The sequence below is a fragment of the Nanorana parkeri genome, unplaced genomic scaffold, assembly GCF_000935625.1.
Source record: "Nanorana parkeri isolate BGI_ZX_2015 unplaced genomic scaffold, ASM93562v1 scaffold89, whole genome shotgun sequence".
NCBI lineage: Eukaryota > Metazoa > Chordata > Amphibia > Anura > Dicroglossidae > Nanorana > Nanorana parkeri.
In genome coordinates, this window is record NW_017306357.1 from 1,206,581 (window position 1) to 1,224,565 (window position 17,985).

General features: G+C 42.1%; 1 protein-coding gene across 1 annotated transcript in view; it reads right to left on the bottom strand.

Moving 5' to 3' along the window:
* Window positions 1-4,229: 4,229 nt before the first annotated feature.
* TTC39A (tetratricopeptide repeat domain 39A) overlaps window positions 4,230-17,985 on the bottom strand; it is a 57,338-nt gene continuing 43,582 nt past the window's right edge. The window contains exons 13-18 of the mRNA XM_018552466.1: window positions 16,690-16,781; window positions 13,892-14,012; window positions 12,830-12,941; window positions 9,087-9,201; window positions 7,156-7,272; window positions 4,230-4,644 (exon numbers count right to left, since the gene is read on the bottom strand). Of these exons, the coding sequence (XP_018407968.1) occupies window positions 4,548-4,644; window positions 7,156-7,272; window positions 9,087-9,201; window positions 12,830-12,941; window positions 13,892-14,012; window positions 16,690-16,781 (654 nt within the window). The 3' untranslated portion in view covers window positions 4,230-4,547. The remainder of the gene's footprint in view (window positions 4,645-7,155; window positions 7,273-9,086; window positions 9,202-12,829; window positions 12,942-13,891; window positions 14,013-16,689; window positions 16,782-17,985) is intronic.

The window sequence follows — 17,985 nt, forward strand, 5'->3', positions numbered from 1 at the left end:
TGTGCTCTTTGGCTCCATCTAGTGGCGGAATGGTGTGTGAGCAGCATTCACCCAGCATATCGCTGTGTGGAAGATACACAATGACTCTCCCACTGACAATACAGGCAGTTTTTCCTCGCTGTCTGCATCAGTCACATGGCAAGAAAAAAAAAACAAAAGGAGATTTCGAGGAACAAGAGTCCTGCATAATAACAAAACCTATTTTATTTGTAGGGAGGGGTCTGGCTCCGCTACGGCAGTCAGGCCTTACCAACCCCTGTGTTTCATTTATGTGTCCAAAGCAGAATGCTGGCTTTAGATGACATCCTTTTCCAACGTTGCCCGGATCATTGATGCCTAGGTAGCATGCCTTTCATGAAAAATTAAATGCAGCGTCAGCTAACTCCAGGAACATCCAACGTTTCCACTACAGTAGACCCTGAGAGCTGGGAAACTAAAAGGTATAAACTGGCCAAGTGGTGTAAACCCCTCTGAGCTCTTAGCAAAGCAAAAACGTGGAAACATCCACTGCCTACAACAGGGCTTGGCCACCTCTATACTAAAACTGTAGAACTACAAGTCCCATGAGGCATTGCAAGACTCTGACAGCCATAGGCATGACTTACCGGAGGAGAAGGCTTGAAGGGATTTGTAGTTTCACCACAGCTGGTGTGCTGAGGTTTCCTACTCCTGGCCTACACATTATGTACATTCATATTTTAATACAATGTTTGGAGATTTATTGCTGGTTCCCAGCTGGTAAAGGAAACCAATACAGAGGAAGGATTTGGGGGGGGTCATTGCTGACAATGCCAGTTGCTAGGCTCTCATGCTAAATCAATGCCTTCCATATTTTCTGGATCACTGATATGGAAGAAGTCTGCAGATCAGGAGTTCTGACTTCCTCATCTTCATGCTTGTTCCTGATCTGTGATTCAATGTACTGAATCCAGAAACAGCCAGACAAATTCCATTTTCAAAAGGTCATCAACGGCCATCTGTGTATTTCTGTTGGTGTGAGATATCTTTCATTAGTAATCTGTGTAATGCGGGCCATACACTTTAGGTGCTTGGGGCAAGCCCTGAATTGCCTGAGCATAGCTATTTATGTTGTAGGAGGCGGGAGCGCGCTCAGAGGCACCAATCACTGGCTTGTCTCAGGAATAAACAATAGCAGCCGGCTAAAATGATCCAACAAAGCCAAATGCCATTTCCTCCCAAGACTGGTCACCAGGGGGGTCTGCTGCTCTGTGTCCATACACATTGGGGATCTAGACTTCACTTTGCCCACCTTAAAAGGAGAACTATGGGGTCAGGGCTTTTCCCAATAGTTCTCCTAAAAACTATGGTGGAATCTTAGTGAGCACATATTTAAGTTATAGTAATCTTTATGTAACTTATTTATTTACAACCATATATGAACACAATGAAGCCCAAGTGCAGGCCGAACTTTCTTTTAGATTTGGCTAGTGCGGAAGGGTTCCAGCCCCTGGCCTTAATATTCACTTTGTTCTCCGACACTACAAGGATTTCCCTTAACTCCCTGTCACTGGGAGAGAAACTCGGAGGAAACCTTTCCAATACAGATGCAAACCACAACAAACGTTTTGTTTTGAGCAGAGCAGAGGTGGAAAACCTTGTCAGGTTATTTTTGTTGCTGTCTTTGCCCCTGTTAGTGAGATTTACCCTCCCTTGCTGTCATAATAAGGGGTCACTGACGCCAGATGCATGTGAGGGGGAGTCTCCTTAATGGAAAAATGGAGCACAATGTCAGAAGAATCTGCCTCTTCCACATTTTAATAGAGCAAAAAAAAAATGTTTGACTGGAGATGAGCTTTTACAACTATAGAATAATTACATGTAGCTGATCACTTCCACTTAATGACGGTAGTGTCCCTTTTAAAATTAAGGTATGTATATGAATTTTAGCCAACCAATTACACCAATAAAATGAGACATTGATTGCCAATAGTTTAACAAGTTATGAACAGTGCCAGCTACACTGCCATGTCCATCCGCCATAAACATAGAGGGAGCAGTGTGTGGTCATGTACAGTTTATCATAAATACATGCTGCTGTGTAACTTGCACCATTGTGATCCCATAGTACCGCACCACAGTAATTAAGCATACCTACAAATCATATAACAGAATCTGCAGCATGTACACCATCATACCCCATGTTAATTCTACATTAAAGTGCAGAATTGGGGGGGGGGTTTAGTTTCTTGCACTTTAATCACTTTTAACAGATATACTCAGTTTAATATTCATTGTATATAAAGAAACACGGTGCAAAAAAAATATGTAAAACATAAAACTATCTTTAGTGAAAGGTACTTTGTAATAATAAAGTGCATACTAAGTAGATAATAATATACAGTGTATATGGGGTTTGTTTTGCACAGTGTTTCTTCCACTTTATTTAGAACAGATATAAAGTGCAAGAAACACTCTGCAAGGAAACAAATATATTAAATGCATAAAACTAAAAATATCTTTAGTGAAATATACTTTATATTTTGTATCTACGTTGTATGCACTTTAACACACACACACACACACACACACACACACACACGCACACACACACACACACACACAAAATCTGGAGCAGCTGTACATGGCAACCAATCAGCTTTTCTCTCTCATTTCCAAATCCTAAGTGAACAAACTGAAGAGAGAAGCTGATTGGTTGTCATGCAGGGCTGCTCCAGTTTTGATAAATCCCCCCGGTATTTTATAATTAATCTTACCTAGTTTTAATTGTGAGAGGGAACACCGAAAAACCACCATGTGGCTTAAGATGCCCATACACCTATCGATTTTAGTTCGGAAATCGTCCACGAATGGTCTTTCGAACGATAAGCGATCAGTTGTTGGGATATCAACAATTTTATTTACTGTACAACTGGTTGAATTTCTTTGATCGGTCACGCTGGAAAACTTTTTTTTAATCCATCGATTTTCGTACGAAAAAAAAAATTGCAGCGAGAACGCTGCACAGCAAAAATCCGTTCTGTCGATTGGGTTAGTATTGCTAAAGAACGATTATCAAAATGGACATTGGTCTGTGCATAATGGGCTATATCGAAAGAGGGTTCTTGGCAGCAACAAACATTTCCGATCGAAAATCTATAGGTGTATGGCCAGCTTTAGACTAAAGAGAGCACCAGCAATGATCTCATCTGTGAATGGCACTGCTAGGGGCCCTTGATGAGCCAAGCACCACTAAAAACACCTTTATGTCCAGCTCCATTTCTTCATCAAGCTCCTGCCTCCACATCCAATACAATGATGATACAATGAACAGCGTTTAGCGGCAATGTGGTTATGATCACCTGCTACATGACAACATTTGTCATTAAAGAGAAGTAATGTTATAAATCAATGTGCAGCAATAAATGGTTGGGCAATGTGTCAAACTATTGTTCTCTTGCGGAGCTTTGGGCTCTACTGCTATCCAACACATCTGGGCTTGTCTAATAGCATGTCTCCCACTGGGCACTGTGGCCCTTCTTTCCGGCCACTACAAGATGACTGTGTTCTATAGTGACATAGTGGCTGGAAGAGGAACCACTGCGCCCTGTGGGACACATGCTATTAAACAAACCCAGAAGTGTTGGTTAGCAGTGGTAGCCATAGCTCCACAAGAGAACAAAGGTTTGACTCAATGCCCATCATAAATACAAGCATTGTAGATATTTTACAGGGTGCCCTTGAACGCACTGATATTCATATACATTATGTCACAGAAGTAGATAAACCAGCTTCTACTGATCCTCCTACAACTCAGAGAGGACACAGCAGCTCCCTCTAGTGGCTGATCTCCTAACTGACACATGGCTCTGTACTTTAATCATTGAGACTTGAGCAGTTGCATTTCTATTGCTTTATAAATAAATATTTCTCTCTCCAGTTTATTCAATCATCTGTACAATACAAAATGAAGATGTGACCATAATGTATTAATATATATTTTGGTTTTCTTAAATTGTTGATCAACACACTGAAATTCACACACAAAAGTGTCTGAAGGAGGACCAGTTCTCATGTCTCATAATTCTCCATTTCATGCTTCTAGTGCCATACTGGAGGCCATTCGCACGGCATTACCAAGACTAGGAGCCAAGGAGCAAAACATTTACTATGCTCTCCAGCTCCATCTAGTGTTGGTAGTGCTTTGCAAATGGTATTTACACAGCTTTACTCTGGGTGAAATATTTACTCATCAGCCCTTTAATGTGCTGTATCAATATGTAGCCAACTAATTTAGAAGGTTCAAGTGACGTTGCTGAGGTATGAGGCGTTCTACTGACTATTGGTCCAGCTTACAACATTGGACGCCCTGCACAAGCGGGGCTGCTGAACAATCATGGAGTGAACCAGCCACCACTACAAGATTGGCTGCCATACACTTTACAATAATCACCTTACATAAAATAATGTACGTGATCTTGACTGGGACCCTTGGAGTAGCCTTTGCGTTGCATTCCGGGACCTGCGCCTACGTCTGCCTCAGTTTCTGATAAATAAATACTACGAGGGATATTCCCGAGGGATGTTTGTCAGCATCCATTGTGAGGGGTAGTTTTGGCTTGCAGCAGAGCGTCCTGAATCCTGAAATGTGTGCGAGACTCCATGGAATAATTCTTGTAATTGTGTCTGAAAGAGAAATGTTTACTTGTCAGTAGTTTAGCACACATAAGCCTGTAAAGAGAATTGATTTCTGGATAAATGCATGTAATCTTACATAGCAGGCCTGTAATTATACTGAATGTCCCACCAACCAGCTGTTTAACGCATTACACAGCCTTGGATGACACAGAACGCAGAGGAGCACTGATCAGCACAGGGAGGGTAGTTCTGATATCATGTAAAGTTTCATAGAAATCTTTTCACTAGAATACTATGTACAGGTAATTCCCCCTGTGCAATGCATACAATAACTGTCACCTTGCCAATAGTGGACACCACAATGTACTGTTCAGGGATCAGCCATTGAAATTGCAGCTGCTGATCTGAAAGTTAGTCCTTAAAGAGACTTATTTAGGACAAAGTAACCAGTTTTCTTTAAAAGCCCATCCCAAAGCCTACTGATACTTGCCTTCTATGTACTCTCCCGCTGCTCTGCTCCTCCATAGGAGCCAAAAGTCCTACCATGTGTAAACACTACGCCAGAGCTTACACAGGGTTGACGACATCCTTCTCCTCATGTGTTTGGGCCTAGATATTGGTTCATCACACAAGCACCATCCTGTTAAGAGGTCATATGCTCCCCAATATATGACAGCAACAACTATTTTATGAAGCTTACAAGGGAGCAACAGAGTGGTAGGTTGGAATGGGGAAGGCGAGTATAAGTGGGTTTAGTATGAGCTTTCATGGGACTTTGCCCTGAATAGGCAAAATGACATACTCTCTTTGCCAGAACAGGAAGTACCCTTTTTCACTAGCCATGAGTTTATGGATCTTGTTTTGTGCACAGGGCCACAGTCATGCTTGAAAAGCTTCTACCAATTCTGCTGCCAGAAGTTTGGAAGTGCCCAATTCTCTAAAGTTTCTTGGTAAGCTGTAGCATTGAAGTACATCTAAAGGCTATTGTGTTGCAGTCTAAACAGGTCTCAAATCGAGTTACTATGTGATGCAATGGCATGATAAAACAGGTGTATCACAAATATTCTAAACGTCCACCCACAGACTTGCATTCTCATCAGATATGTAGTGTGCAATGTCTTCCTTTAATCATATCCATTCAATGCTTCACCTCCACTACACTAACTAGAGAACTGTAATGGAGAAAGGCATTTGCATACATGAGGGAGCCACCCTCTTTAAATCATCACCCCATAATTTCAAAATCATCACAATGAAATCCAGGTGTCCATGCAAAACATTCTCCAGTTAGGGGAAAACATATCACAGCTGATGGATATACTGTATATGTATATTTATATTGAGCTGTATAGACATGCCAGTACATCAGCTCCAAGATGTCTTGAGTTTAAACTCCATTACACTGAATCCTGCCTGAGCGATCTTTGTTCGTAAAATGCATATTACAACAGTCTCCCCCAGGGTAGCTAATATTGTAGACACTGTATCCATCCTCACTCTTGAGAAAACATTGTCACTCCTGGCACCCGTACTTTACAATCCTTTTATCTCAACAGAAAGTTAATACTGTCCAAATGTGTAATAAAATCAGCCATAGCATACAGCATCTGTTATAGAGATCGCCATACTATTCCATGCCCATCTGGGCCATAACCACATTAAAAAGATGATATGTATGGCATTTTACAGTCCCATAAGTATAATGATTTGGCTATGTGGGTGTGCAGGTGGAAATATTTGACCCATTTTGCTAGTTTTTACCAAAAATGGTCAGGTGTTTGCAACCGTGCAGCCCACATTGCCAGATCATAACACTTCTGGGACTGTAAAATACCACACAAATCATGTATTGGATGCAGTTACAGCCCAGAGGAAAATGAATCTCATCATCATGATCTCATTAGCAGATGATATACGGTATATTACATCTATAACATATGCTTTGAGTGTATGTTGGGGCATTATTAACTGGCAACGGAGGGTGAAGATACCAGGATTGTAAAGTACAGGTACAAGGATTGCTAATGTCTTCCCAGGAGTGAGGATGGATACAGCGTGTCCTTGTATATTACACAATATCAGCTGCCCTTGGGGGGAGAGTGTTGTAATCTGCATTTTTTACTAACAAAATAGCTCAATGTAATGGAGTTTAAACTCAGGATGCCCCAGAGCTAATGTACTGACATCTCTGTATAACTCAATGCATAAATCAACTGCAACACATTGTTTCCCCTCACTGGAACATTTGTTGTATGGACACCTGGAATTGAAAGCAATGATTATGGAATAATGCATACATTGTGAAGAAATTGTGGGGTGATGATTTTAGGGGAATGGCTCCCTCATCTCTTTCCATTACAGTGCTATTGTTAGTACAATGGACGTCATGACATTATACATTATAAATCTCATGGGAGTGCAAGTCCGTGGGTGGACATTTGGCATATTTTTGATACAGCTGTAACAAACATTCTTACAATGGGTGGAAGATTCTAAAGTGATGGTTAAGTGGCCAGCTTGTCACATCTCATATATCACTGTTCTGTCATCCTCACTTACTTGGCACTTTCCAGCAGTTTGACAGCATCCTCCCTCCTGTCCAGCTGCAGATAGAGAAGAGCCAGCTCCAGCAAAGCATTGGGTACCAAGTATTCATCATACTTAATCCTCTTTTCACTGCCAAGAAGAGAAAATATTTTACAGGATGGCTGAAAGTCAGTTATACGGTTCTGTAGAAAAGAATAAAACATTCCCTGGAGCTTTGTCAAAGCAAAACTAAACTTAAAAAAAAGTGCTTGCAAGTACAGTTTTTTTTTTTTGGTAGAAGAGACTTTGTAAGTCTCCTCTGGCAAAAAACTCTATTACCTGACCACTCGCAAATGTTTTCTGCATGTACACTGTCAGCACGATATGCGCAGTGCATTGTACATGCCCAACCTGCTCCCAGTCAAGATTGAAGCCAGGTGACGGGATACTCTTACTCCAGCACAAATATAGAGTATGTGATCATCAGTGGCTGTCCAATGACCAAATAAGAAAGGCACAGTGTTTGAGGGAGCGACAGTGGAGAGGAGGGCACGCTAGGGAATAAGTCAGCTCTAAAAGTATAGTTCTCAATCCAATACACTGTGACATCACCGCACTTGTAGCCTATTGACACTTCCTCCCCTCTATATTACTGAATGTCCATACCTCAGTATGGATAGGGACAGGATGAAGAGTGCAATGCTTTACTGGCACCAGGGCCGTCTCTTTAATGAGGTAGTCTGTGGCATCTCTTTGGGTCACGTGGAGGGGCGGCAGGGTGAGTGGTATGGCCCCTCTGCTGCACAATGTTTTCAGTGTGCCTGCCACCCCCTTTTCAGCCAGAGTGTCAGGGCTATACACATCAGCTCTTAGAAACCTGGTGGGTGGCATCCCACCCTGCTCCTGGCAACCAGGGACGTTACTGATTACCAGGAGCTGGGTGGGGAGATGCAGAGCCTGCACCGAACCTATCCAGCTGCCTCAGACATCAAAACGGCTAGAAACACCACTGACTGGCTCCAATGCAAAAAAATATTAAATCCACACTTCTATGAATATATGTGCATTTATTATTTTTTTAAAGTGCACTTTACCTTTAATCAGTTAATGACCCATCAAGACCAGACTATTTTTCACGTTTTGCAGGCAAAAACATAATTACTGCAATTATAACTGAACAAATACACTATACATTCCTGTAAGCAATTTTCTGCTACACAGTCTGATATTTAAGTAAAAGGCTTCAAAAACCCTCGGATTATCCATTGCTGATAATTCGATGACGGTAGCATTGAATTTAATGAGTGATCTCTACATTGTTTTCATACTGCTGCACAGCACCATGCCCTTGTTTTGTGTGTCATTCCAGTGACATTCATACCTATGAGGTGACATTTATACCTTTGCTGTGCACTGTTTGTCTATTCATTTTCTTGGAGCCCTTTAGGAGGTTCAGTGCACCAAAAAATGTACCTAAATCATGCCTGCCAATGCAGTGCATCACAAAGCAACTATTCACATCTATGTGTCATTACTATTCTATGTGTTGTGGTGAGTTGAAGGGTCAGGTGCATACTGTGTTGACCAATTTTGATGGTCATTAGAAATTAACAGAATGGCCCCACACCCAAAATTCATGCACAACCCGTGTTACCAACATGTGTTAACACACGTGAAAATGCATGGTCATAGGTGTGAATCCACCTATAAGGATAAATATACATTCCTTTGCAGACATGAGTTGCTTTCACCATGATCAGTTGTAGAGTGGAGAAAAATGAAGAATAATTAATATAATACAAAGCACTTAATTTCTTCAGTATGAACACGTGAGTATTACTCTCCCTCTCCATAAAGAATTCTACTACCTATGGCTCTGACAGACGTGTTTCAGACACACACATACATGTGATTGTACAGCATATACGTCACAAAGCCTCCAGCACATACAGAATCATACTCACTTTACAGAAATGTATTTGAAGCACTCTTCTGCCTCCTCTATCCTGTCCAGATACTTCAGGCAAAGACCTTTCAGGAGCTTCACCAGACATTGATCATCGGCCAGGAATTCAGCAGCTGATATGGAGCACAAAATAAGTCAGTTTAATTACTTTCAATGAAGGGTTAGCAGGTGCAGACTCCAACTGAGGTATTGCGGGTATTCTGCACCACCTACAGTTCCTATCATGAAATTGTTTTCAAATGTTAGTGATAGGCTGCTTTATTGTATTTTGCTGGGTTTTTTTGTGATTGAAATTGGCTGAAATAGGCAGAAAATTATACGTGTGTCTTATCCAGAGAAGCAAACGAGGACATATCTGCTCATCCTTAAATAAGTCTTTGGGGTATGCGAGCCCACTCCAGATGTTACTGCCTAAAGGTGCCCATACACTGCACGATTATCGTACGATAATCGTATGCGATCGGGTTTTCGTACGATAATCGAGCAGTGTGAACGGAGACGTGCGACCGTTTCTACTGTACGGTCGCACGTCTTCTGTCGAACCAGCATGTTCGAAAACCAGCCGGGAATCGTACGATTCTCGGCTGGTTAGAACGGTGCTCGGAAGATAAATGCTGAACGGGCCGGTGTGCGCACGCGCACACTGCCCGTTCAGCATTGCGGTCATCGGAAGCCTGCCCCTCAGGAGGGCGGGCTTGCGATGATCGAGAGTGCGATCTGCCTGTCCAAGATAGGCAGATCGTACGTTTTTTTAATCCCTTTACAACCATCGCAAGACTAAAGTCTTGCGATGGTTGTAGAGTGTATGGCCACCTTAACATTGAGAGCTGTACACTTGCTGTACTATGCCCCTTCCCTCTTCTACACAAAAGAAAGGGTCAGGCTTGACCACAGGGAGGTTTTCAAATAATTTGGAAAATCTGCCTCTGTCATAACAAGCACATCCAACAACTATAGATGCTCATTATAGTCCCCCTAAGAGTTCAGAAACCAATTCATTGTTACAGTGTTCAAAAGTAATTGCTATCATCGGGCAATGTTGTAACCCCCAAAAGCCAGGATGGCCCAACAAATTATTTTGTGCTGCCCATAGGATACACAAAAGGCTGGACAAATCCCAGGAGCCAGATAGCCAATGCTCCTTAAGGTTTTCTCTAGCTGTTGTCAATGGAGCTCGCTCCTAAACAAATCCAGCTGGCTCCTGGATTGGACAGACTGGCTCCTGAATACATACTAATGTGTCCCAAGCTGAAGGCTTTAGTTGGCCAGTTGGAGATCTATGATTACTCATGATACATTGTGAGAAGTCTGTATTCATAGATCTTGGAAGCCTTCTCAGTGTGGCCTCCACCTTGTATGCACAGTCAGCAGGTTCTCTTAGTTGCCTGCCCAGAACATGGATGAGTTCACAGCGTGGACTGGATTGTATACAAGTTTCAGCTCCTACTGTCATAGTACAGAAGACAAATCGCTGACTCTATGCCAGACTGAGATGTTTCTGGAACAGAGCGCTGTTTTCATGGGCACTCAAAGTTTGGCATTATAACCTTGCTAAAATTAGACATTTATAGAGATGAGATAGTATATAAAATTAACAAGCATAATATGCTGGCACTAAATACATTCTGTCACCGCAACTGCACATTTATTATATTACTTGTAATTATATTTTTAGAGGCTTGAGAAACTGGTTATTATACATTAATAGACATCAGTACTATTCATGTGCTTTTCCTGACCTAAGCATGTATCAGAGGCTGATTTTATATATTTACTGAAATCTATTAAGGCCTTTGTCAACGGGCTTTTGTTTTGTTTGTTTTTGCATTGCTATACAAGTCAACGGCAATGCGAAACCCACTTAGAGCCGGTCATCTGCAAGTCAGAAGAAGGTTAACTGCAGGTAAAATACACCCGTCACTGGATTCTGAATGAGCTTAGATGCATCTCAAACTGATGCCACTAATACAAGCCCAAAGCCTATTGACACAGGTACGTAAAGTGACACTAAACTCAGGAGGTAAATCTTTAAATGCATTCAAATGCCTTAATTATTGACAGTCTCATTGTCACAGGTCGGCTAGAACTATGAGGTGAGTAAAAAGCACTCGCCTCATAGTTCTCCTTTAACTATTAATAAAAATGTATTTTATTTGTGTATCACTCGGCTGTAGATCCTCAAATCATCTCTGAATTGGTGCTGACATTGTCCTTCCTTCTGGAGGGTGGCTACTTGTGTTCCCCATGGTCCCTGTGTGTGTTGTAAAGTAGCCACCGCTCTAAACTCACTCCTGTGATGGACTACATTCTCACCTTTAGTTTCCAAATTTGTATTGAGATTGTAGTCCATCACAGGAGTAAACTTGGAGTGGTGACTACTTTACAACACACACAGGGACCATGGGGAACACAAGTAGCCACCCTCCAGAAGGGGGAATAAAAGTAGCCACCCTCCAGAAGGAAGGACAGTGTCAGCACCAATTCAGAGATGATTGGAGGATCTACAGCCGAGTGATACAAAAATAAGATACATTTTGTTAATAGGTAAGGCATATGAAAGCATTTTTAAGATTAAGGCCCAGTTCACACCTGGGCGTTTTTCACCTTTTTTCAGACGTCAAACGCGCGTTTCGTGAACAGAAAAACGCGTGTTTGACGCGCATATTACGACCGCCCAGGTGTGAACCCAGCCTTAACTCCTGAGTTAAGTGTCACTTTATTGACTTCAGAGACAGGTACAGTACAGTGCATGAACATGAAATTTAGGGCTTGTTCACACCAAATGCAGACCAGATCTGCACGAGTTTCTGCACACGCAGTGCAGTGTGTTATACTGCGTTTTTTGCCGCGTTTTTGATGCGTTCCGGGTCGTTTTTGGTTAAAAAAATAATAATTTCAACGTTTAGAATGGACTTTCAGTTCGTTCCTGGGCATTTGCATGCGTTTTTGATGCGTTTGCATGCGTTCCAGAGCAGGTAAAATAGGGCCTGCTGCAGTTTTTTTACATGCTCTGGAACTGACCGCTGCGGTGTGAACTAGAGCCCAAAATACCATTGGAATACATTGGTCGCAGTTTTGATCCGGTCTGTAACTGCTCAGCTCTTGGAACGCGCTCAGTGCGAACAAGGCCTTAGGCACCAGATTCCTCATTTACCTTATAGTCTGCATCTGTTGGGGTGGCTATTACAAGGCATTGAAAGAGCTTTCCTATCTAAATGTATCAATCTTTCTCCCTCCTTATACAAGATATGCTGTCAGCCACTACAACAGCCCATGTTTAAGATACTCTAATTAGGGACCCTAGAATGCACACATCAAGGGAAGGTCAAGCACAAATGTACAATCTAACTATAGTAAGATGTCCTCAGGCCCAGCTTCGGGCATGAACATAAGAGTCTGGGTCACCTGAGCATTCCTGTTTATTCTACGGAATACAGAAGGAGGCAGGAGGAGCATGGAGACACCTCCAACAAAAGATTACCTCATGGGAAACAAAAGCATGTTCTCTAATTGGCCAAAACATCTGCCAGCAGTGTCTGTAGGTACCTTGGGCAACCATTGTCTTACACCTATGGCTACCTTGAAGGCAAGACACTGGTACCCATTAAATGTGTCCCAGTGGGTAAAGAATTAGAACCTGGCAGATGTATCCAGCAGAAATCTGAATGTATCAGCCACTGGTCCCCACAAGCAAAAACACCCGAAAAATGAGTGCTTGCCTTAAATTATATGACTTGCTACCTGCAGATCCTTCCAGAGCTTTCTCTGACTGGTTCAATGTCTCCAGCATGTCCTCAGTGAGATCCCTCTGCTTCCCGATGGCAGCATAGCCGTTCCAGATATACATCATCTCCTGTGGAGGGAAGCACTTCAGCTGATCAAATATATTCCTGAGCTCTGTAAAGCATGTGATGTCTCGGCTAATTATCATCACCAATCAGAAGGATGTTATATGAGCAGGTAAGCAGCAAAGGACAGAACTACTTTTATTTATTCATTTTGAATGGAGTAGGGGGGGGGGGGGGTTCAGTGACTTCAGTTCCTGTCGTGCAGACTCAACAGGAACTGGAAGTCTTTCAAATGTGAAGGATGTCCCCTCTAAACATTGGTCACGGGAACAGGTGCCACAATTCCAAGATTTACCTTCTATTCCTTCTCTAGTGGCAAATGAAAATTTTGGATTTATCTTCACTTTCAATCCCGATGACATTGGTGATTAGTACAATTAGGGTACATAGACAGCAATATAAACCTGATGGTGGTTCTAACCCCTCACCAATCTATACAAATCAAACAACAAAACTTTCTTTTTACAGTTACAGACTATAGAAGGGGTGCAATGGTGCTATCTCTCTGCTCCCTCCTCTTACCAACATGTCCTGTGCCAGCTCCTTTACATGAAGCACACCTGATTGGCTCCCAGACCTGCCCAACCTTCTCCCAGTCTGAGCTCTGCTGTACAGGGACTGCAATAGTTGCATTTGAAATATACATTTAGGGCCCATTTACAACAGCCCGGTCTGCTTTGCTTTAGGGCAGCCTATTCTTTTGAATGGGCTCCCCAACGCACTAGATTGGAATGGTGCATTGGGCTGCCATTCAGAAAGAAGAACGCCACATTGCACCACTGTCTGTAGCATGCATTGGGTCGCAATGCCATAAAGAAAGAGTGTGAACAGGCCCTTAATGATGTATGAATGTATACAGAGCTGCATTCTTTTGTGTTGTTTGGATCTGCCTAGAGTTCTCACTGACTGACCCTTTAGCTGACGTGTACCCAATAAGTAAACATAAGAGTCGTACCAATGGCGGGACAGGCAGAGGAGTGTGGTTCTGCGGCTGATACCTTCGAGATTTCCGTATGGCAAATTTCTCGGTGGGAAGAGATTTTCCGGCGATTTTCACTTTTAAACTTGGCACCTGCCTGTGGAAGCAAACATAATCATAAGGCGGATTGCACACAGGCCCCAATGCAGCTGCCAATCTGTGTTTGATGGAGAACGGGAATCACTTCATGGCAGAGGAATGTACATCTAAACATGTAGATGTTTATCTACACTGCTTGGCCAAAAAAAAAAAGGAGTCACACACTCCACTATTTCTTTGGACCGCCTTTAGCCTTGACTACAGCACACATTTGCCGTGGCATTGTTTTGATAAGCTTATGCAATGTCACAGCATTTATTTCCGTTCAGAGTTGCATTCATTTCTCACCAAGATCTTGTAGTGATGATGGGAGAGTCGGACCTGTGTAAAGTCTTCTCCAGCACATCCCAAAGATTCTCATTGCGGTTAAGATCTGGACCATGTGGTTGCCAATCCATGTGTGACAATGATGTCTCATGCTCCCTGAACCACTTTTCCACAATTTGAGCCCGATGAGTCCTGGCATTGTCATTTTGGAATATGCCCAATGTGCCATCAATGAAGTAAAAATCCATTGATGGAAAAACCTGATCATTCAGTATATTCAGGTAGGCAGCTGACCTTTTTTGGGCACATAACATTGCTAAACCTAGACCTGACCAACTGAAGCCACCTCAGATCATACCACTTATCTAGTGGAAGGCTCTCACCTATTTGCTTAACCAGATCCAGGTAGTGATTTTTTGGCAAGGCAGTGTATTCATTCATTTATCATTCAATAGGGTCAGTTTACTATATCATGACACATGTCGTATATTTATTACCATATGGTAATTGCTCATTTCTACAACTGCACATTATGTCTTCACTTCACTAAAGGCTTTATCACAGGTAACTGATGAATAAAGCACATAACAAAGAAGAACGCCAGTCAAATCTATTTGGGTTTAGATATGGAAGAGTAAGAACCTCTGTTGGGTCTCTACCCTATCTGTGCCCTTTGTGGGATTTCCCTTCACTTCCTGTCCCAGAAACACAACAGAAAGTGTATGTAAATCTCCCCAGCCAATGGAAAGCCCAACTTTGATAGCGGTTACTGGAACGGGTGTACCCATTGGAAATGACCCCTCTACCCTTTTGTTGATGGCACCCTTTAACTATAGGTTTCCCCTCACCTTTTGTTGTGACATGGACAACAAAAACACATAGAGAAAAAAAATCTGAGGGTTTAATGTCACTTTAAGTTTTGAATAGAGTTTTACTTTAATGATTTTGTGACATTTTGTATGTAAAAGTTTATGCACAGAAATGATCACACATGTTTTCACTCCATAAAATTGCTAGATCCTGACTGGCATTTGAGGTGCCCATTAGGGCTCATTCATACCAGCCTGCATGCATCATGCTTCATATAACACATGCCTGCTGGTGTGCATTGTGATTGGTTATATATTTATTTATTGTTTATTTTTATTTTATTTTATTGAAAGTGACAAAAAACACCTAATTCTATACTTTATGCATTTTAGCATGGATATGCGACGGCGTGACATGCAGACATGCTTCCTTTTCTATGCACATGAATGGTGTAAACAGGGCACATAGAGCAATTTGCGTAGAGCCTGTGTTTATCAATGCAGCTTAATGCACCAAGTGAGAACGATCTCTTGAGGCGATAAATAAATGGAACCATTTGAAGAGAAGATAACATACAGATTAATAGCAAATAAAGACTTGCAAAGGTTAAAGGGTATCAAAGTTAGGCGGACTTAGAGATGGGTACAGAAGAGTTTTTTTTGCTAATAAATGTCATTACAGCCATGTTGTGGTGTCTGCTCTTTGCAGGACTTTCACTTTTAAAAATAAAGGTTGACTTTAAAGTGGAATTCCAGGAAAAACAATATGTGTAATGTTATTCCTCACACATGCTGGGGTGCTGGGGATGCTAAAAAGGATAGTTTTATTCTTGCGCTACACTAATGTCAGACTGACAGATCCAGCTAATGTAAAGGGAAGAAGAGAGTTAGTTACTTTCTCATCCATTCACAAAAAAACTTTTATTCCTTTTACTAAACTCAAGGTTTCCTGTGAATGAATGAGAGGAGAGGAAGGGCAGCTAAACCATGGGATCTCCTCTCATCCATTTTCAGAGCGCCTTACATTCAGTGAAAAGAACACAAGGCTTTCTGTGAATGGATGAGGACGGGTAAAGTGAGCATCTCCCTTCTTTACTGTACATCAGCGGGAACTGTCAGTCTGAGTGGCGGAAGCTCACCGCTGACAGTAGTATCATGCTGGAATAAAATATTTTTTGCATCCCCAGCTGCCCTCTGGACATAGTTGGAAAAGCATTACACATAACCTCTCTGAGCCAATCACAATTAATAAAGTACTACAAGTGGAGTTCCACTTTAATGCTTATCACCCCACCAACACCCCCACCCCCACCAATACACATTCCCCCACTGATCGCTGTAATAAAAAATAGAAAAGTCTTGGCCGGAGATGGGCTTTAAGAACAAGTGGCAATTATTCTTGTGCCAGTTACTTCCTAAAGTAATGAAAAAAACTTCCTATATCTCAAGATACAAACGCATGGTGGTAGAGCTTCGAGATACAATATTTCATCTGCAGAAGTGATGGTAAAGTTTCATAAACCATTTCTTAAAACCAACACAAAGATTAATAAGATCTGAGTACAGAGAGCAAGCAATCAGACTTTCTGTCCTCTTTACCTGAAAAGCTGGACTTCATCCTCCCCAAAGGGTTTTGAGTCAGTTGGGCCACACATGCTGAGGTAGGCCGCTTTCATATACATGTATGTGGCCTGGGAAAAAGGGAACATAACACACATAGTCAAAAGATGGACATGGCCTTCAAAGGCAGTATAAGGAGACTAAAAATACTAATGTGAAGTCCATTTTTTCTAGTTTTGGATAAAAACGTCTATCAAGATTTTATTGCTGCCCCTCGGGAGGATTTCACCTTACTTCCTGTACAAGAAACAAAACAGGAAATGAGAAGGCATTCCTCTTAAAGTCAGGAGAAAATTGTTAAAACCAATAAATGGATGGCCAGTTGATTTAAGCAGCTCATGCACAGTAAATGACCTTCTGAGTATCCTCATGGACTCCGATGACACATTTAGAAAAGATCTGGACTTCCTGGTTCTCTGGCAGCCTCCATTTGATGGACTATGCAATGTGCACTTTAGCATGGCTGGGTTGATGTTCTCCTGCTTTATTTTGGGACTACTTCTTGCCCTATCTTGTCTTGCCCGGCTTCCTTACCCACACACACGCACGCACGCACCTTTTCCCTCCCCCTTCTTCTCTTTCCTTTCTCTGATTCTGCTCTTGTTTTAACATTTCCCTTTCCTTTTCTTTTTTTCTTTCTATCCCCATAAACAATTTGAGGCAATATCTGTTCCTACTCCTGGGGTCGCCTATTGGCTTGTTGCTGTTATCTTATGACTATACAGGTGCAAGCATGATCTGTGCTCACACTAGTGTTATTCTGCATGATGCATACTGTGCACTTTCTACTGCTATTGTTCTACTTCTTAATATTGTATTCCTAATTCTACGTGTGAATCAGGGTCATACCTATAAAGAGGCAGCCTGAGGCAAGAGCTCGAAGTTGGCGGCGCACATTACAGGGGGGTGGACTGTACCTCTGTACAGGTACAGTCCACGGAATGCTGGACAAAGATAGAGTCCACCACCCCTGTAATGGGCGCCACCAACTCTGCCCCCCCCCCCCTCACTCCCAGTAATGTGTGCCACCAACATAACCCCTTCCCAAGCAACATGCACCATCTGCACCAACCCTCACCCCGGGCTCAGGTGGCGAGGGCTGTAAGGACACCCCTGATGCGAATTCTGTTCTTTATTGTACTTTCTTATGAAACTAATACAAATACTGACATGGAAACAGATGCCCAATTTTTTTAGTATATTTCCAGCTCCAAAATTGGTGCTGGTCCCTTAATGCAAAAATGATATTCTATATAAAAAGAAAAGAATTGGTAT